This window comes from Exophiala xenobiotica (assembly GCF_000835505.1).
Source record: "Exophiala xenobiotica strain CBS 118157 unplaced genomic scaffold supercont1.2, whole genome shotgun sequence".
Taxonomy (NCBI): Eukaryota; Fungi; Ascomycota; class Eurotiomycetes; order Chaetothyriales; family Herpotrichiellaceae; genus Exophiala; species Exophiala xenobiotica.
This window is the reverse complement of record NW_013562493.1, coordinates 2,430,674-2,449,939: the sequence shown is the minus strand read 5'-3', so window position 1 is coordinate 2,449,939 and position 19,266 is coordinate 2,430,674. Positions and strand designations below refer to the sequence as shown.

At 52.9% G+C, this 19,266-nt stretch overlaps 7 protein-coding genes across 11 annotated transcripts; 4 read left to right on the top strand and 3 right to left on the bottom strand.

Moving 5' to 3' along the window:
- The first annotated feature begins 37 nt into the window (after nt 1-37).
- PV05_03110 (uncharacterized protein) lies at nt 38-5,465 on the top strand. Its single transcript, XM_013463739.1, has 2 exons — nt 38-3,938; nt 4,013-5,465. The coding sequence occupies exon 1, from the start codon at nt 552-554 to the stop codon at nt 3,726-3,728; it is 3,177 nt and encodes a 1,058-aa protein (XP_013319193.1). The 5' UTR covers nt 38-551; the 3' UTR covers nt 3,729-3,938; nt 4,013-5,465.
- Nucleotides 4,420-6,619, bottom strand: PV05_03109 (uncharacterized protein; the record flags this gene model as incomplete). Its single annotated transcript, XM_013463738.1, has 7 exons — nt 4,420-5,329; nt 5,444-5,653; nt 5,781-5,879; nt 5,976-5,986; nt 6,069-6,144; nt 6,294-6,341; nt 6,537-6,619. 7 exons carry the CDS (start codon nt 6,617-6,619, stop codon nt 4,420-4,422), a joined length of 1,437 nt encoding a protein of 478 aa, XP_013319192.1.
- A 679-nt stretch (nt 6,620-7,298) lies between these two features.
- On the bottom strand, nt 7,299-8,488 carry PV05_03108 (uncharacterized protein; the record flags this gene model as incomplete). Its single annotated transcript, XM_013463737.1, has 3 exons — nt 7,299-8,034; nt 8,083-8,322; nt 8,412-8,488. The coding sequence occupies 3 exons, from the start codon at nt 8,486-8,488 to the stop codon at nt 7,299-7,301; spliced, it is 1,053 nt and encodes a 350-aa protein (XP_013319191.1).
- Nucleotides 8,489-9,162: 674 nt separating this feature from the next.
- PV05_03107 (uncharacterized protein) lies at nt 9,163-11,352 on the top strand. Its single transcript, XM_013463736.1, has one exon. It carries the CDS (start codon nt 9,539-9,541, stop codon nt 10,613-10,615), a length of 1,077 nt encoding a protein of 358 aa, XP_013319190.1. The 5' UTR covers nt 9,163-9,538; the 3' UTR covers nt 10,616-11,352.
- A 196-nt stretch (nt 11,353-11,548) lies between these two features.
- On the bottom strand, nt 11,549-13,856 carry PV05_03106. Of its 5 annotated transcripts, none has more exons than XM_013463731.1 (7): nt 13,614-13,856; nt 13,492-13,563; nt 13,300-13,432; nt 13,141-13,245; nt 12,807-13,094; nt 12,527-12,761; nt 11,549-12,480 (listed from the first exon to the last, which is right to left on the bottom strand). In XM_013463731.1, exons 1-7 carry the CDS (start codon nt 13,698-13,700, stop codon nt 11,850-11,852), a joined length of 1,551 nt encoding a protein of 516 aa, XP_013319185.1. In that variant the 5' UTR covers nt 13,701-13,856; the 3' UTR covers nt 11,549-11,849. The 5 variants fall into 5 exon arrangements, with proteins under 5 accessions (XP_013319185.1, XP_013319187.1, XP_013319189.1 ...); XM_013463733.1 differs by having other exon boundaries at nt 12,527-12,620; XM_013463735.1 differs by having other exon boundaries at nt 12,527-13,094.
- Nucleotides 13,857-14,228: 372 nt separating this feature from the next.
- On the top strand, nt 14,229-15,674 carry PV05_03105 (uncharacterized protein; the record flags this gene model as incomplete). Its single annotated transcript, XM_013463730.1, has 1 exon — nt 14,229-15,674. The coding sequence occupies one exon, from the start codon at nt 14,229-14,231 to the stop codon at nt 15,672-15,674; it is 1,446 nt and encodes a 481-aa protein (XP_013319184.1).
- A 602-nt stretch (nt 15,675-16,276) lies between these two features.
- PV05_03104 (uncharacterized protein) lies at nt 16,277-18,345 on the top strand (the record flags this gene model as incomplete). The annotated part of the gene is made up of 3 exons (XM_013463729.1): nt 16,277-16,662; nt 16,729-16,872; nt 16,962-18,345. The coding sequence occupies 3 exons, from the start codon at nt 16,277-16,279 to the stop codon at nt 18,133-18,135; spliced, it is 1,704 nt and encodes a 567-aa protein (XP_013319183.1). The 3' UTR covers nt 18,136-18,345.
- Nucleotides 18,346-19,266: the final 921 nt, after the last annotated feature.

Here is a 19,266-nt window from a genome sequence, read left to right as displayed (position 1 = left end):
CCGAAAACCAAGAAAAGCCACCAAGTTACAGTATCAACCAGCATCAGCCAGTATCAACCACCACGATTTACTGGACGAGTGACTGGACGACCACAGGCTTATGGATCTTTCGTTCGTTTCGGCTGATTCTTTACGCAATTGATACCCATTTCATTGACTTTTCACTTTACAACAGTTCGCTCACATACTGTACTTCCAGCTTGGGACTATCCTGCATTTTACTTGACAACCGCGGATCAGACTTTGAATTCGACCTTATGAAACCAGATACCATTGACAGAGAGAGAATCTTTGGAGAGCTTACTACGACTACGCTTTTTATCGAGTCCTAGACTTTTGCGCTCGATCAAGAAATAGGGTTCAGAGCCCAGTCGAAGCATTCAACCACGCTGCAAATGTCTCCCCAAGGACAGGGATCTTCAGCTTAACATTCATTGACTATTCTCTTCGCCCGAGTGGACCGATCCTGACCACAGTACTATTCCTCGAATATTCTTAGCTAGAGGCCGCCGGGACGAAATCTCCTCCCCAGTGACAGTCAAAGTACAACAATGGACCACCTATTCCCTTATCCCAAAAATGGCACATCCTTCCTTGAGGTCTTGCACCATTCACTTACACGAAAGCTTCTGGGTTTCGACGCCGTACACGCGGAGAAGACGCCATTCATAAGCGGTGTCACTTCTCGGCTGAAGTTCCTCCTCAACGATGCCATGAATCACCTCTCGTTCATGAAGATTGGATATACCGCGCTCGAAGCATTTCTCCAAGCAAACGTTACAGGTCCACCGTTAAACTTTGACCCGGAAGGAGTCGTGTTCCCCGAGTCGTATCGCGATGACAATCTGAAAAGTCTGAAAGAAGAGCTTTTCCAGTATCTCGCCGTCGACGGTAGCCGGCCGTACCCGTTGACGCCATGCATCGAACTCTTCTGGCTTGCGAAAGTGATCTTGTCAGATCCCACGCTTGCGGATGCAGGTTTCAACGGCCGAAGAGCCCGGTTCAGGCTGGCTTTCTGGCATCAGAAACTCCTTTCTGAAGAGTCGCCGACTCTGCGCGACGAGATGTACGCCGATGCCGAAATCCTAGAACATCAACTCGCTTCCCGCCTTGCTTCTCACGCCGCGGCCGCGCAGGAGCATTTCGTCGAGTTCCTGATCGAACGGGCTGTCGTGAGGATGTACTATGGAGACGACGCCCTTGCGCGGGCGGATCTTGCCAGAGCCGCGACGATACGAAACTTCCAGTTCGCATTGACCGGCGCATTGGGGAAGAGGACGAAATTCCAAGATAAAGAGACGAGCCAGCTTGTCGTACTGGCTAAGAGTAGCGACAGTGAGCACGCAGAGCACAGCAATGCGAAGAACACCCACAATGCTGAGGAGCAGAAATCGCCTCGACCAGACGATCCCCAGTACGATAGTGCTTCAACACACGCCACTACTACCTCTCCACCGCCGTCAACGACGGTATCTCATCGACCAGCGGATACGGAGTCAGACAACCGTGCACCAGGTCCAGCTTCCACCGACGAATCCACAAAACCCGCAAACGTCCCCCTCAACGACGACACTCTCCTCGAAGAGATCTCTTTCCACCCGACCTCAAACACAATGACCCACACCGTTCCCGACACCTCGCTCCCATCCTCCATCTCGTCCCTCGACCCGTCCAATCAACCCCTCCTATCCCCCATCGACAGCATCATCCTCCTGGCCATCGCAAGTTCCATCTCCAACACGTCACCCTCCGACGGCCTTGTCCGCGAAGAAACCCTGCCCTACGCGATGCGCGTCCTCGACGGCGGCTCCTCGAACTGGCAGGTCTACACGCAGGCCCTACTCGTCCGAAGTCGCATCGAAGGATACCGCGCTCGTACCGCCGAACGCGGCCTCCTCCAACTGCAAGCACTAGTGGACCAGGTCATTGCCGAAACATCTGCATCTGCATCTTCCTCTGCCTCTCAGCACGCCAACGGCGAAAGTGTCGAGTCTGAGCAACCAGCAAAGAAGACAATCACGACATTCCTGCCCAAATCTCAACCCTCGACCACCCAGTCCGAGTCCGAGGCAGACTCCGAATCCGCCAGCGTAGCGGAACGATTGAGATACATCTATCAACTCTCCCCACCCTTGCGCTGGGAACTCGAAGCCGAACTCGCCGCGCGGTGGACGCACATGGGCGGCTTGAAAACCGCGCTGGAGATTTATGAGAGACTGCAAATGCACGCCGAAGTTGCCCTGTGTCTGGCCGCGACGGACCGCGAATCTGAAGCCGTCCGCCTCCTCAAGGATCTACTCTTCAAAGACCAAGACACGGTGGCGACGACGACGCCTGACGAGTCTGAGTCTGCTGCGGCCGTGAAAATCGAATTTATACTGCGCTCGCCGGCGCCCGCTGACGCTCCGAGACTGCTGTGTATCCTTGGCGACATCACGGCGCATCCAGAGTATTATAGTCTGGCGTGGACGGTGTCGGGTAACAGATATGTCCGGGCGCAGCGGTCGCTGGCGCGATATCATGCTAAACGGCGCGAATTCGAGAAGGCCAGGGAGGCATACGCTCTGGCGCTGAATATTTCCCGAATCGATCGGACGAGTTGGTTCAGCATGGGGTGCGTGCAGCTCGAGTTGGAAGACTGGATGGGTGCGGTGGAGAGCTTTACGCGCTGTGTCCAGCTTGACGATGGCGATGCGGAGAGCTGGTCCAATTTGGCGGTTGCGTTGCTGAGATTGCCTAAGCCTGTCCATGTCCAGCAGGAGAAGGAGGAGGATGATGTTAGTGCTGCGCGAATATCGACGACTGGCAACGGCGGAGAGGGTGCGGTGACGGATGATCCGCCAGATCGTGATGCAGATGCAGATGCAGGTGAGAACGAGCATGCGAGTAGTATCAAGAAACAGATCGATCCGTACCGACATGTCCGCGAAGCACTGCGGGCCTTGCGCCGTGCGGCGACGCTCAAGAGGGACGACGCGCGAATCTGGGATAACTATCTGACAGTCGCGGCGAGTATACCGCCTAGCGCGGGCACGCCGTGGGGGGAAGTCATCCAGGCGATGGGGCGTGTGGTTGAATTGAGAGGGAAGAAAGAAGGTGAACGCGCCGTGGATACGGCGATACTTAGGGTTTTGACCGAGTACATCACTCAGACTTTCACGTATCCCGCGTCCGGGTCAGATGTGGATGATGTTGAAGGTGGTGATGCTGAGGAGGAAGATCAGAGGACGCGAGCAGGAGAAGATGCCGGCAGGGAAGACTCGACGACAACAAATTCGAGTGGGAAACAATTGCCCCATCTACCACGCTCGTTCCTCACGCTGGTCGACAACTCGATCGCGCCACTGGCCACGGCCAGTCCGACACTTTACGGTTCGTTATCCGACATTTCGCTCTGGCGCGCTCGGCCCGCGCAAGCCCTGTTGTATGCGGAGAAGAGTTGGCGGTCGTTCTTGACGTCGGTCTCGATGGCGGAGGAATTCGACCATGTCTCTGAAACGCAGTGGGCTGGCGTGGTCGATAAGACGGTCTGGTTGATGCGGAAGTACAGAGACTTGGGACCCATGGAGCGCGAGAGGACCGGCGGTCAAGTCGAAGCCAAGTGGAGGTTCAAGGCGAGGAGCGCGGGGAGGAGGGTGGCTGGACGAGGGAAGCGATGGGAAGGGGAAGGGGAGGGCAATGAGGCGTGGGAGAGGTTGAAGGGCGAGATTGACGCTGTTAGGGAGTAGAGAGCAGAGCAGGAGAAAACGACAGAACATCGACCATGTAAGAAGGTTGGACGCCGCGAGTAACGTTGGTTGCCAGTCTACGGCAGTACTGGGGAGTCAGCTATCCGCCATCATCTGCCTTTTCGCAACGGCTACTTTGCGGATTCTTGAACAATAACACCCAGGGTCTTTTCAAAGCATCTCCGCCCCAATATCTCGAATTATCCTAAAGTACGTTACACAAAGCGCACGCACAGCTTGGCTCCAACCCTCCCTTTTGGGGTCTATCTGATATCGAGACACAGAGACAGCCTGCGGTCGTATCAGACCTCTGGACAGGCCATCAGACCCCAGCTCTTTTCTGGCACTCCAAGCAGTTCTTTGACGCCTGTCTTGCATGTGGGGCCAAAGAAAAGGCCTCGACGTCGTTCGACCTGCTCGCCCCAGAGCAGTTTGAGACCTCTCGCACCCTCGAACCGTCGAACCCAAGCGACACACGCTGTTGAATCGATCAACGCAACGCGACGCCACGAGTCAAGTTCTGCTTCTCGATATGCGGAGCGCGTCATTCAGACGTACAGTATAGCTGAATTCGTTTCTGAATGGAAATATGAGACTCCCGCATGGCCCAGGCCAGGCCAGACGCGGTTTGTGTAGAGAGAGCCACTGTTGCTGTTGGGCGCATGCCCCGGTGCCGTTTGCCGTTTGCTGTTTACGACACCTTCCTTTTCAACCAGCCGCAGAAACTCTCAAACAGGACCCGATCGTGGCCCTGGAGATGTCGGATACGGATTCTGGTCTTTGCCTGATTGCTTGAAGAACCATACTCGGAAGAAGGCGTGGAGAGTTCGATGCGTACCACGAGCGCGGGCTCTTTGTCTAGTTCGTCTTCGTCATTGGAACCCTCGCCTTCAGCGTCTTCAGCGTCTTCCTGCTCCACGGAATGATCCTTCATCTCCTGGTCCACGTCTTCCGCCTGGTGATGTTGGTGGTCGTGATGGTGCAGCTTTTTCCGTCTGGCCTTCCTGCTCCAAACATCACCTTCTTTGCTCATCAGCATCCCAGCCCGTCTGGCGTGTACGTACTTCCACAAGACTCCGGCCCCGGCTCCCAGCAACTTGCCGATCTCCTCGTTCACACGCTTCTCGGCCACAGACAACCCGTCCATGGAGGTCATCGGCATGTCGTACTCCATCTCTGTCGGAGCAGGAAGATATTTCTTCTCAACACCAGAACTGCCAACGACGCCCCGGCTTACAGCCATGCTGGGCCGCAAGCCGAGCCAGCTCCATGCCACGCACCAGCGTCTCGTCTTCTGGCCTTGGATGAACTCGGTCACGGCAAAATTCGTGCATCCTTTTTCCCGCAATTTGTCCACTATGCTGCCGACGCTGGAGAGTTTACCGAGCATGGCGCTGAACCATTGGATGCGAGATCGATTCTTGGGAAGGGCGGATTCGAGAATCAACCGACTGACGAACGACACCTCGCCGCCAGGGACTATCATCTCGATGGGTGCGCCTGTGCAACTGGAGTTTGCAGGACGGGATTTCGACCGTGCCGAGGCTAGCATGGACGCTTCGGACTCGTAGAATGGCGGATTCGTCATCAGAATGTCGAGCCTAGATTAATACGTGAAGTGTCAGCCACTTATGTACCTTTAAGTGTATCAATCCAAGGATCGGCCAATTTTGCCGGACGTGTGTTGGGAGAGTCGCACATTAGGGACGACGTACCGGTCAAATCGTTCCAGTTCTGTGCTCGGGATCAATTGCTGGCCACTCATGTCGGTATCGATCAATTTGATACGTGACTGTAAGTGGTTCGCCGCGATGTTCTTCGACGCATAATTCCGATTCGTGTCGTCGATCTCGGTGGCGAGGAATAGCCATTTCGGCCGCTGACGACAGGATAGAAGCGGGTAGATGGCGGAAGAGCCTGTTCCACTGTATGTAGTGCAGAATGTGTCAGTTTCAGTCTTGGAAGCGTATTACAGACGTCCACACGCTGTCTTGTCTCGTCTCGTCCTGGAGAGGGGGGCTGGTGACGGGGCGAGTCTCCCCAACAACGTACATATCAAGCCCGATCACCTGTCTGTCGGGGTCGTAGCCGTCGTGGAAATCAGGCGCCGTGGTATCGAGGAGACGCTGGATGAACAGGATGTAGTTGAAGCTGCAGTGGAAACACAATATGCAATTAGTTATCTGGGTTGTTTATCTGATTTTTCCCTTTTCTTCCATTGACAAGAGGCATGGATTGTATGCATACCGGTTGGGGACCTATTATTTCCGACCGGTTAGTAGGGTACCTAAATTCAAGCAGGCGGTTATTGAAAGTTGGGAAGGAATTCGAATAACATACGGGCGGACACAGCCTGTCATCAGGCAAGTCAATGGAGAGGTCGAAGTCTCGGTGTAGAAGAGCTTTTGTGAGCTGTCTGGATAATCATTGAGAAAGCGTCAGCACAGTACAGCACAGCACCGGCACGGTATTGGAAGGATGGTATGCCCCTGTGGGTATGGTAGTAGCTCTCTGCTCTTCGATTTTCCTGCATGTACAACAATAGCATAGCATAGCATAGCTTACCTCACGCTCTCCGGGTCCGAGAAGTCAAGTTGGCGGTTTGATTTCAGCCTGTATATAGCCCCGGATTTTTTTGTCAGCGAAAACCTGTATGACAATACTATTCGAGCCGGGGTCCTGTCTCTGTAATTCTTGGGATGGATCTCCAGCTACACAATTTTCTAGGTGTCGCTGTCCCTTTCCCAGGCACATCTTGCGGGCACACTTGCTTGTACGGCAAGTTCCTGTTAAGAAATTCTTTCTCACCTCTTTGCAAAGTCAGGGTACTGCAGCGCCAGCGTGGTAAAGTCGACGTCATTCTTGTAGATATCTTCCGGTGCTGGCATCATAGCTTGCTGGGCCGTAGTGGTGGACTGAATTGAATGTCCCGGTGGGTTGTTACGGTGTGGAAGAGAAGAGCCCTATCACGGACGAAGCTGCGTGGACCTCCGTTGCCGTGAGACCCTTGGTAATTCGTATATTGTGGTAGCCCCCAACAGGAGTGACAGGTTATCTCAATGATTCCACAGTTTCAGGTGACGACGAACAGTGCCTTTTGAGACAGCTCAGAGAGTCAATACTGCACTCTGAAGGGTGAATACTGTGTAGTAGTGTCTGTTAACACCATCCTCGAACCGGATGGCTTGCTGCCGTTTTGTCTTCCTCTGAAGCCAATATTAGACGAACGGTCCGAGTCGTCAAAGCGAAAGAGACTCAAGAGCATCAACATGATTGTACTTGTATCTAAACGAAGGCGTGTTCCATCCAACGCTGCGTATGCACCAGACATACGCCTCGCCAAACCAGCGCCAGGGGGTATAGGCCATCCCAACTAACCTATGAAGCTGAACGAACAGGACCACTCAAACGCCATTGATGTCCACCAAGAGCCTCATAATTCATCAATGACGTATTCCAACATTCCCTCCTATCTGAGCACTGTATAGTTGCACCGCAAAAACCAACACGCGCAAGTGATTTGGCCATTCCTTGTCTTTCATCTTCTCCAACCTGTGCAGTCTTCAAGCTTTATTTCCTCAACACAGCATCGTACAAGCTGACTGCTGCACCGAGGCCTGAGCTGATAAGGATGGCAAAGTATCCGCCCAGTATGCTCTCATTGACCGTAGCAATGGTGAAGTGTTGGTAAAGGCCAGCAATGTTGAAGTGCTGGGCGTAGACCAAGTAGGCGATCAAACCCTTGGCGAGGTTGAAAATAAAGGGATCAAATTGCATTTGCGTGTTATGTTGGAGAGCTGCTCGGCGCGTCGAGTATGTATGACTCGGGTGAGCTTTGAGTGGCAGATTGATGAAGTACGAAATCAATCCCGGAAGAATGAATGATGTCAATGTCCACAGAGAGAACGGTGACCAGAACTTGGAGTCTAGCAGCAGGAAGAGATCCGGCACATTGATTGGTGTCTTAGTCGACTTGATGTAGGGAATGGCTGGTACTTCAGTCAACAACTTGTTGGGTAGAACTTGGGCGCGAAGGCCGTATGCTTCAAGCAGGATGGCTAGGACGGTGACGGTCAATGGTGATGAAAGGTAGTCACGGGCCTGATCAGCGACTTCGTGGATTTGCGTCCTGTCATAAGCTTGGGAGATGGAAGCGCGCATGCGACGCGTCTGTTGATCGATGGCATCTGTAACCACCGCCGGCGATGGTGGGATGGGGATTTGCGAGGTCAAGATGGAAGTACGACGCGCGATCTCTTTGGCTGGCTGCCTAATGAGAGCATTGGCCGGCGAATCCGTGTCGGTTCTGAGCGAGGGTTAGCTTGGTCGCGCGTTCGACATGTTGTTTCCTTACGTCTCTTCTGTGGGAGAAGTGGTCTTGCGCCGCGACTTTTTGGGAGGCGCCATTGTCTCTTCATCAGATTTGACCGTGTCGGAAACCTTCTCGGCAATTCTCTTGACAGGGGATCTCGAGGTACTGCCCAGACGTTTGTAGTACTCGTTCAGTGAAGGTTCTTTGCTATAGGTGGTCGAGTTGCTGCGCAAATGCTCGTCGAGCGCGACTTCGAGTTCGGCTTTCTTCAGACTGGCATAGCTGCGGTCGCGTACATGTCAGCAATCATGCGCAACGAGTAGCGACTGGAAACGACGCGTTTGAAGGAAGGGCGGGTTCGCTGGACTTACTCTCGCAGCTTGGTCGTCTCGGCGAACTCGGTCAGATCGCTCTTGCGCAATTTCTGGAGGTAAGGCAGCGCCGACATGATGAGATATCTGAATGTACAGATGCGAGGGATGGATGTCGCGACAACGTTGATGTTGTTGTTGATGCCAATGATGATGGATGGAGAACTACTACGTAGTGATTGCGACCGCGGCGGGTGTGCGGAGAGGGAACAACAACAAGAGTGACGGAGGGGGAGGCTGGGATGTTGATGTTGCAGGGAAATACGAAATACAAGTGGCTGGGATGATTTGCTGGTGATTTGGTGGGAGCGTGTAGGAGCTTGATTTCTCTGGGCCCGAGCTGGAGAAAAAGGTAAACAACTCGTGACAACTCGAGGGCCAGCGAGGGCTAGAGACGCCTAGTGAGTGCCTAGTGGCTAGTGAGTGGCCTTAGCTCATCACCGGGGCTACTTCAGGCATCACCACCCATTCTAGTGACCTAAGCGTGCCTACTTAACCGCCTAACTTAACTGCCGTGCAAGTAGCGAGGCACTCGAGGTAACTGGATCAACGCTGGGAGTGAGTGTGAGAGATTCTCGCATGACGTACTCCTCAGTACCAGTCTGTTGTCGACAATCACAGGACTCGTATGAGCCCATTGTCAGAGCGACGCCCGACCTTATGTACCTTATCCTTATGCCTCTGTACTGTGGTAAAGTGCACAAGATTCGACTTTGTTCGTCTCCTGCTCTTCTCCCGTTGGCATGACCTTCGAGGCGCCAGATTCCAGACCTCAGACTGCAGACACTGTGACGCAGCTTCTCGCCGTGACTTGGAGAAATTGTCAGATTACAGACTACTCCGTACAGAACACACTGACCGTATCTCACATATTCGTGTCCTCCAAACACCACTGCATATTTCACTCATTCATGAACAACACCTCGTACCTCTACTCCGTCCTTCATGGCTCAACGCTGATTCATCCTCGTCCACCTCTGCTCTTCTCCTCTCACATGCCAAGCTCTTCGTGTCATCACCTGGCATTCGCCTCCGCTGCCGTATTGCCATTCGCATCTCTTTGTGGCCTGACTCATCCCGTACCCTCCCATCACTACTTCATCTCTGCCTAGTAGTATATCCCTACCATGGCTCCTCCAGACCTCAACTCCCTCCCACCATCGCGATCAATGTCCTCTTCACCCATGCAGCCGCGCTCAATATCAACCGCAACCTCCCCTCCCAACCGCAATGAAACACCCTCTCCACGAGCCTCCTCGATATCTCTGGCCAGCGCCGCCATGACAAATGCTGCCAATGAATCCTCCAGACGCTCCTCTACAAGTAATCGCGGCTCCCCTCTCCTGGGCCGTATGCCTAGCGACCGCCGCCGCTCCCAAGTTGCCTTGAGCCTGAACCTGAATGATCCTTCCCTCCCCAGTCCTGGCGAACTCTCAAGCAACGACCCCCGTCTGAACCTGAGCCACAGCTTCGTCTCAGCCAGCCCTCCAACCATCGGTGGCCGTCCCGCCATCGCTACTGGCGACCCTCACCACCAACGCCAACCCAGCCTCGGCGAGATCCACAACGAACTCGAGCAAGAGCAGGAAGCCCAAGTCAACCGCATGCTCCAAATGATTCGCGAGCAACAACTCCAACTCGACGCTCTCCGGAACACTCAGAGCAACGACCAACACCACCATCATCACCACCACTCGCGACGTTCCTCACAGCTCAACTCGGCCTTAACAGGCAACAGCACAGCCGTCCTCGACGACGAAACCCCCGCCTCCGAGCGCTCTATATCCTTCCCCTCCGTTCACCCCGCTATTCCTCCAAACCCACAGGCCCCGACAAGACGCATTTCCCGCGACCCATCTAGCGCAAGCCGGTCACCCGCTCTGAGGCCACTGCCAGGCCATGAATCCAGCCTGGGCACCGGCACCGATTGGCCTCCTTCGCCAATCGAGAATGCTCGAAGGAACAGTTTCCGTGACGAGAGTGCCTTCTATCAAGCCGAGACAGCGATGCTAACCAGGGAGAATCAACTGCTGAGACAACGCATTCGAGAGTTGGAGAAACAAATTGCCGAAATGGAGGCACTGCCTGCAAATACCCCGGCCACCCCGAGTAATCTGGCGATGGATCCGTCGGTGGCAGCGCAGGAAGAAGCCTCTGCGGCAGCGGCGGTGATGAGGGTTGTTGCGGAGGTGGATAAAACATGATCTTGGAATCATTATAATGTGGAATCAGAATGGCTGGAAAGACTTGCAAGAGCTTGCATTGCGGAGGCGTCGAATATCAATTGGCGTTGTAACGTTCACCAGGCGGCACATAATGGTCCATCTTTTGGGGCGTCGACAAGGAGTTGAAATCGCTGTTCAGTTCAGCGCTTGGAACGATGATATTAAAATGGGAAATGGAAAGGCAAAGCCAAAGGGAAGACTACATTACTTTGTGGTGATATGGAAATGACCGGCGTTATGGTTTTGGCTATGGATGGTATCCTCAATGTCAACCAATACTCATACTCATACTCGTACTCACGCTCACGCTCACGCTCTCGCTCTCGCTCTGCATCCCTCAGAGCGAAGACAACGCTACTTCTGGACTACTATAGGGACATGGAACTCTCGAATGTACGCAAGCTCTTCGAAGCGCCCGGCTGTGAGACATCGTTTTCGGGTCCAGTTGGTATGTGGTATGTGGTATGGCTTGAGGCCTACCCTAGTCTACTAGTACTGACTTATACTATTTTTTTCACTCTCCTCTACGGACAGCACTCGCGGTGGCCTTTGGCCCTCTTTGAAAGGTCCCGCGGACTCGGCATCGTGACCATGACCATGACCATGACCACGACCGCGGCCTCAATATCGTTGGGATCTTTGGTATTCCATACTAGTACTTTTAAATCCCAATCTTACTTCTTGAGCATGAGCATGAGCAAGAAGCATGAAGCAAGACCAGTTGCAATGGGCTGTGCTGCTCGTTTCAGTTCCTCGCCTATTCTATCCCTACTTCAATCCCGATCCTTTCTTATCCGATCCGAGCTGATTTGATCATGCGACCGGAACCCCTTTCCATATGCGTTAACTTGGTTTTTCCCACCGCGAGAAGCGGGAACCATGAATTGAAACCAAACAGAGAAAAGAGATAAGCGCGGACGTGTTGTCATGCCTGATGATTTTGAAAATCGAACCACCCATCAGTTGACACGCAAAGCCCATGCCAACAAATGCCCATTGTACTATCGCTCTATATGAATCTACACAAGGCATCCGCGATAGCTTACGATGTCGCCTCCACAAGTCGTATCTATATGCTGATGTTCATGTTCATGTTCACGCCAAATATCAAAATGCTCTCTAAACGGTGTTTTGGTTTTTGAAGTTAAGCACCTTCGTCCAATCGTACAGCGACGACGGCAAGGCAGACAGGCACCCAGTCCAAGATTCGGATTCACGCCGTCCGCTCATGGTCACCCACCCGCTCTTTACTCTCGCGTACTTTGTGGACCTGGTACTCGTGCCAGATACTCCAGAGACAGCATCCCACGCCGAGAACCGCCGCACAAAAGGTGACCCAGTACGCCGAACTGTAGCACACTCGGCCCTGCAGACATTCCATATCCCCTGCTTCATTCTTGACCGAATGGCTATCGTAGATGCGTCCATACAAGAGATTGAAAATGTTACCGGATATGACGGGCGCCAGCGTCATTGTGCCCCAGTTCTGGCTGAGGCCGTGCACGCCAAAGCAGTGCGCAACAAGGCTTGGATAGACACCGAAGAGCATGCCGTATGCAAAGCCCGTCAGGCCGGATAAGAGGACCAGCAGATTTGGAGTGGCTATCGCAGTGCCGGCGAGTTGTGCCAGGCAGAATATGATTGCTGAGGCGAAGAGACACCAGAATCGAGAGCGGTGGAGTTTTGACACAAGGAAGTCGGAGCCGATGCCGCTGGTCAGACGGCCTGTGAAGCTGCAGAACGAGAGGATCGAGACGTGCATTGCTTGGCGCTTTTCGATGAAGGCTGGCGTGGTAGACGGGTCAAAGTGCTTCCACAAAGCTTGCGCGTCGTTGCCAATGTTGCTAGACAGGTCAGTGGGAATCGCTACGGGGGAACTGGCGCACTTACTTGATGGTCATCAAGCCAATGCCGGTTAACAGGCCAAGCATGGAGAACAGCTGCCAGAACTCCGGAAGAGGTAGTAGAGCGAACCCCCTAATGTCTAGATGTGGGGATTCACGGTTCCTGTCAGATGCAAGGTGCTTGGAATTTTCAAGGTCTTCGGCGCCGTCAATGGAGGATTTGGAAATGAGGGAGGAATGCTCGTCCCCGGAGTCAGGGGTCGGTTCGGGGTCTTGAGATTCTGTGCTGGTTGAGGATGGGATTTTGTGCATGTTTGGAGGCGCACCTGGTTCTTCGGAAGGAGAATATTGATGACTTCCTGATGATCGGGTCCTGTGCATGACTTGACGGTCTTGCTGGGGGACATGATGGTAGCTTTGCGGTGGGAGGACGCGTAAGAATGGGAATGAAATTAGCGGTAGCACGACTGTCCCGGTAGCCAGCAGGATGAGGAAGTTATAGGTGCCGGAGGGGAGCAGCAGTGCTATAGCCGCGAAGAACATAGCACTCAGTCCGAACGCAGCCAGTGGAAACGCTGTTGCTGTTCCCCGAGACTCGGGAAAGTTGAGGGCGGCTGTTCAAGTCAATGATGGCTCGATAAGCTGGTACAATGCTCCTACCAGCTTTTATGGATGCTGTGAATGCTGTACAGCTGCCAGCTCCAGTAAAGAAGGAGAAAAGGCATATCAAGCCCACGCTGTACGATCCAGGCCCAGCTTCGTATGCTACATCATGCCGTCAGTCTCGTTCATATCAATACCGGGCATTTCCGTTGGTACCTTGGGCAATTGGATAGTATCCCACGGCAAACAGTATTATTCCCAGAGCGATACCCCATCTTGGACCTTTTGCGTCTACCATGATTCCAGAGGGGATACCGAACGCGTACATTCCCAAGTTGCCAATGGTCCCCTGTATGTTCCCAACATATCAGTCTATCTCTTTCCCCCATGGAAGGCTGGGCTTCGTACAATCAAGTTACTGTCGGTAGCGGACAATTTGAGACGGGCAGCGAAACTTGGACCCCATATTGAATATCCATACTAGTAACGCGGTCAGTCATGTTGTCTGCAGGGCCGAGAGAGCCACATACGTTTGTGCCGCAAGCAAGGGCAATTGTCGTACATGCAATGACGGTAATTATCCTCGCCCTCTTCTGAGGGTCGGCAGAGAGCAGCATGGTGTTTTGGCGCTTTGCGGGGGAAGTCTCGTCACCAGCTCATCTTGTAGGGAGAGAAGTAGTCACCCCTGAGGAGCACAGGAAGTGGCAAGTTGAACAAGATAACGAACGGTTCGAACACTTGCTGGTGTCAATCCATCAATCAATCAATTATCGGCCTCAGTTCCGGCTGTCGGACAAGTACGAATAATTGCGCGTCAATCGACTTATCCAATGAGGGCAGGCCATATCCCGGCTTACCTTCCTCGAATCCCACTATGTCACTATCGTCATCGCCCTTTAGCCGAGTCCCGGTCCTTCCCATTGCCGCCGCCGCCTGCGCTTCGAGGCTTCTCATCCAACCTTGCCATCAACATCCATCCAGTTTTGTCAGATCAATATTGTACACCTCAGATAGGCCAGTCTCATACGGTCGACATCAATCATATCACTGAGCGAGCATTGATTTGGCCTGGCGCCAATATTCGAAGGACTTTCTGCACTTCTCCCTCTTCCACCTCCGTCACGAGACCTTGACGAACTCCCACCATGGGGGCTGTCCTTGCGATTCCAGCCCTTGTGCTGCCCTCTGCAGCGACACTATGGTCTGTGGGAGCGTCATGTTGCGGTGCCGCATCATGTTCGATGCTGTGCGGTCCATGTGGCGTCTCCAAGTTCAGGTCATCGATCGCTACCAGACTGGCCTATGCCGTTATACTATTAGTTAACAGTATCCTCGCTTGGATAATGCTCACTCCTTGGGCTATACGGAAACTCGAACATCTTACTCTCGACTATATGAACTTCAAATGCGGCTCTTCAGAATGTTATGGCTACTTCGCAGTCCAAAGGATCAACTTCGCCCTTGCCCTCTTTCACCTCATCCTCTCGATCCTTCTCATCGGCGTCCGAAGCACAAAAGATACGCGATCAGGTCTACAAAATGGCTTTTGGGGTCCGAAGATACTGACATGGCTCGCTTTCGTCGTCATCTCCTTCCTCATCCCGGAAGGATTTTTCCTCTTCTGGGGAAACTATGTTGCCTACATCGGAGCCATGCTTTTTGTTCTTCTGGGTCTTGTCTTGCTGGTCGATCTCGCACATACCTGGGCCGAACTCTGCCAGGATAAGATTGACGAAGGAGATGGGCCAAATTACAGGCTATGGCAAGTCTTGCTTATGGGGTCAAGCCTGAGCATGTATTTGGCCGCCTTTGCTATGACAATCGTCATGTACATCTTCTTCGCCAGCAGTGGTTGCAGCATGAACATCACGGCCATTACCATCAACTTGATCATGATTTTTGTCATCACAATCCTCAGCGTCCAGCCGACTATTCAGGAGGCCAATCCCAAGGCGGGGTTGGCTCAATCTGCTATGGTTGCGGCTTATTGCACATACCTCACATTCTCCGCCGTATGTATGGAGCCCGACGACAAGCACTGCAATCCTCTTGTTCGAGCCCGAGGCGCAAGAACGACCACTGTTGTTCTTGGTGCTATTGTGACGATGCTCACTATTGCATACACAACAACAAGAGCAGCCACGCAGGGATTCGCTATGGGCACGAACAGCGCAAAGACGAAATATGCTCAGCTCAGCCAGGACGAATATGAGCACGGTCTTGTCACGCAACAACCGGCATCACGTCGTGAGATCATGAGGGCGGCAGTCGAAAGCGGAGCACTTCCTGCCTCGGCATTGGATGAAGACTCCGACGAAGAGGATGAGACTTCTTCGAGCTCAAAGGATGATGAACGTCAAGGCACGCAATACAATTACAGCCTGTTCCACGTCATCTTCCTCATGGCGACCTGTTGGGTGGCCACTCTGTTGACCCAGAAAATGGACCCCGAGAATTCGAGTGATTTCACCCCTGTTGGTCGAACATACTGGGCAAGTTGGATCAAGATTATCAGTGCTTGGGTGTGTTATGCTATTTACAGTTGGACTCTTGTTGCGCCGGTTGTGCTTGAGGGTCGGGAGTTCTCATGATCGTGGAGAAGAAACGGGTAATTTCCCAAAAGCCTTCATCTGGTGGACTTGCAAGAGGTGAATGAATGAAGTCGTTGGGCGTCGTATTGGCTACTTGTCAATTGTTCATCAAGTATCATACCGCCTCAATGGCGTCAATGTCATCATGGTGTAGGGATTCTTCATCCGCAGTCGTTATCATGGGTGTACGTTCGATAAATGGGTCAGCATCCCATCAGTATCCATGAAGTAATTGACCCTTTTGGCATAGTCGTCGCTAACTAACGACATTCAGCCTCAACAAGCTCCAAACTCCAAACGGTTCACCACCACGACGCTCCCGGTTTGCCTATCATGCTGACCTTGTTGCTTTAGCGATCTGCATTGGCTCAGTCATGCTGAGAATGAGAGGTCGCTTCCTCTTGCCCGATGTCCCTTCAAGAACTATCGTCCATTCTTTGAGCTCCCCAATGGATCTTACGCCATTCCGTCATTCATAGCGATATGTGGCTTGACTGAAGACGGTGGATGGGTCGGACTTCTTCGCAGCCACATCATGCCGTCTCTACTGTGTCCCTAATACTCCGTTATCCCCTTCTGGTCCTCATAAGATATAAGTGGCGATGGGAAACGACTCGGTATATAATGACAGCTTCTTGTTCATCAACAAAGAAGCCAAGGACATCGGCGTTCGAGACAAGAATCAGGATTTCGCCGTCAGATCTCATGTCAACCGCCATACAGGCGATGGCAAAGAAGGCTTAGGGACAAGGTACTCAAGCCGAACGATACATTTTCCAGACGTTGGCCTCGAGCCAGCAGCAGCTCCTTCAGCACCCTTGCTCCAAAACAAAAGCTTCCGCTTCACAGTGAGCGTATATCAACTAGACTTCAACCACGCGCTCCTGCGCCACAAAGTACTACATCCACATGGCGTGCAGGACGCGCTCCTGCTGCTCAAGAAAGACTCAAAGAAGCGCAAACCACAAGACTTATTCGAGACCATCCTGTAGGTCTATCACAGCTGGGCAACGTAGCCGTACCATGTCCACCCACTGACCTCAATTCTTTACAGCTCCGCGGCCCGGCTCGAAATCCTTCTGTGGACCCGCTGTCTCTTCTGGGAAATGGTAGCTCTGACCCCTTTCCTGCTGCAGCTCTTCCGATCACTGCACTTCATCACGATCTCATTCGCTTCTGGGAACACCGTTTCTACATGGTATTGTGTCCGCCTGGGTAGAGTCTTAGATTGGCTATCACGACGAATTCGATGTGGCTCACCGAAATTCGTGGTGCTGTTGCAGACAGGACGCAACTTCATGCGATTTTCGCCAGTGCACTGACATACATGCTTCGAACAATGCCTCCTTCCCAGGACCAAAGGAAGGCATCTTCGATGGCGTACGAGCACAAAGTTGCGTGCCTATCTTCGCTGAGAAGCTTGATGGCTCAATCCATCCTCGGTCCTGGAACATTGAGAGCGATTTACCTGGCTGCCATGATGCATTTCTTTGCTGGGGAGGTCAACGAGTGCGACCTTCACGCCAAAGCCATGTTCACCATTTTCAGTCGCCTAGGTGGCTTACGCCGTCTCGATCAAACTTTGGCTTTGAGACTCGTGATGCTCGACACAATGCTTGCTCATGGGGTCCTGCAGCGGCCGAGATTCTCGACTTCGGAATGGGATCCTGGCGCTTGTTCAAAGCAACCATTCGTGGCATCTTCCCGGCTTTCGTCAACCCTGCACTTGGAGGATTACATGTCGCAGGACTCACCAGTCCATCCTGACATCTCGTTCGGAATGCAGCACTATCTGAAAGGCCATCGAGAAGTGCTCTGTGGTGGACACCTTGCTCAACAATTAGGACGAACCTCGACACGAGCGACCCAGACGTCGACCATGCTCAGCGACGGGATTCAGCAATGGATCCTCGTACGGCGGTATGCTGTTTCTGCTCACTACGTTTCACTCTACCATGACATACCCCGATGGGAATCTTCTTCATGGGAAGCGAAATCTTACAGCGCTGTCAACGTCGACTTGCAACAATCGCTTTGTCTAACAATTGAATATTGCCAACGCGTCATCTTCCTGTGCGCCTGGGAGAGGGTCGCCGTGTACATCCCGTTTCATCATCTGAGAATTTCACTGACTCGGCTTTTGCGCAGCATGACAGACGCTGCCTGTCTGGAACACGGAGAGGCATTGCTTTTCTTGTTCTTTGTCGGTGCTGTGGGTGAAGAATTGGCGCTTGTCGATTCCGGGAATACGACGACGACGACGGCAGCAACACCTGCAGGTCTGTCAGATCGATGGTTCTCGAAACATATGGCGACTGTTGCCGTCAAACTTGGGTCTGTCGAATTTGATGCAACCAAGGCCTTGCTGAGTCGGTTCCTATACGACGCCGTTGCTTTGGATCAGACACTGGAAGCTCTTATCGCGAAAAGGGATGAATTCCTGCAAGAAGCGCCAGACTGACTGCCTTGACACGAATCAACTACTCGTATTCCGTACGGGTTTATCCCTTGCCGTGGCTTTCGCTTTCGCTTTTGCTTCCGAAAATGAGGACATCGGGCGGGGACATTTTGCCGAATTTACGTGTCATGGTGCCCAGTGACACGATAAGGAGAACCGAAGCCAGACGAGTACGAGGAATAAACTTTCCGTGGCCGGGACACTGTCACTTAGGAGGTGTGCCTGCTCGTGTACTCCGTAGAACTTTTTCGAGAAGTAAAGAACAACATGGTGACGCTGGAATAACTAGTAGTAGTAACCATCTATGGTGAGGACTCGGCCTGGTCGTTGATCTTCCCGTATTCCGAGTAATGCTGTCTTGTCTCGCCTCGGCTTGCCTGACAGCCTCATCCCATCCCTAATTCGCACAGGCACGACAGGGGCAAGCCAGCCTTGGGGATTGACTGTGCGGTTTACGGATACTTACCAACTCGCCGGACAGAGTACCTAGGTAACTGACAAAGATCGGCAAAAAGCTTGACATGTCTGGTACTACGGAGGTACTCCGTACAGTACAGTGTATGTAAATCCCCAAGGGCTGGGTGCGCCCTGTGCAGCCTGCCAATTTAGAATAAGAGACACACCCCCCCGGGGGGCTCGACTCGTCTATCACCGGCCCAAAAGGGATCTACACGACTCCTCCGTAAAGTACTCGCCCGTTTCAAGTGCAGTGCAATTCAGCTGGTGCCGTGTTTACTCGTATGAGGTTGCCCACATCGCCCTTGCCCTTGCCCCAGCAGTGCCCTGCCCTGCGAGGGCCTTGCGTGCACTCCGTGATTATCCGTAAGAGGTTTAGTACTAGTAGTAACGAGTCGATCAGTTCCAGTTGGCGAGCGGCACCGCCAGGGGTCCTTTTTTTGGTAATGTACGCTTCGCATCCATTTGTCTTCTGTGCCTCTTCTGTTCGGATGTTGCTGCTATGCCTTCATCACTCTCCGAATCACACGCCATCGACACTCTCAACCTCAACAGTCCCTTGACGTCGCCTACAGTCTACTACTTGACACACTCGCGACCTCGTGGGTCTTGGACAAGACCGTCGATCTTGGACCCCTATGAGAAACTTGGACCAACTTTTGTACTGGAAGCGGCAAG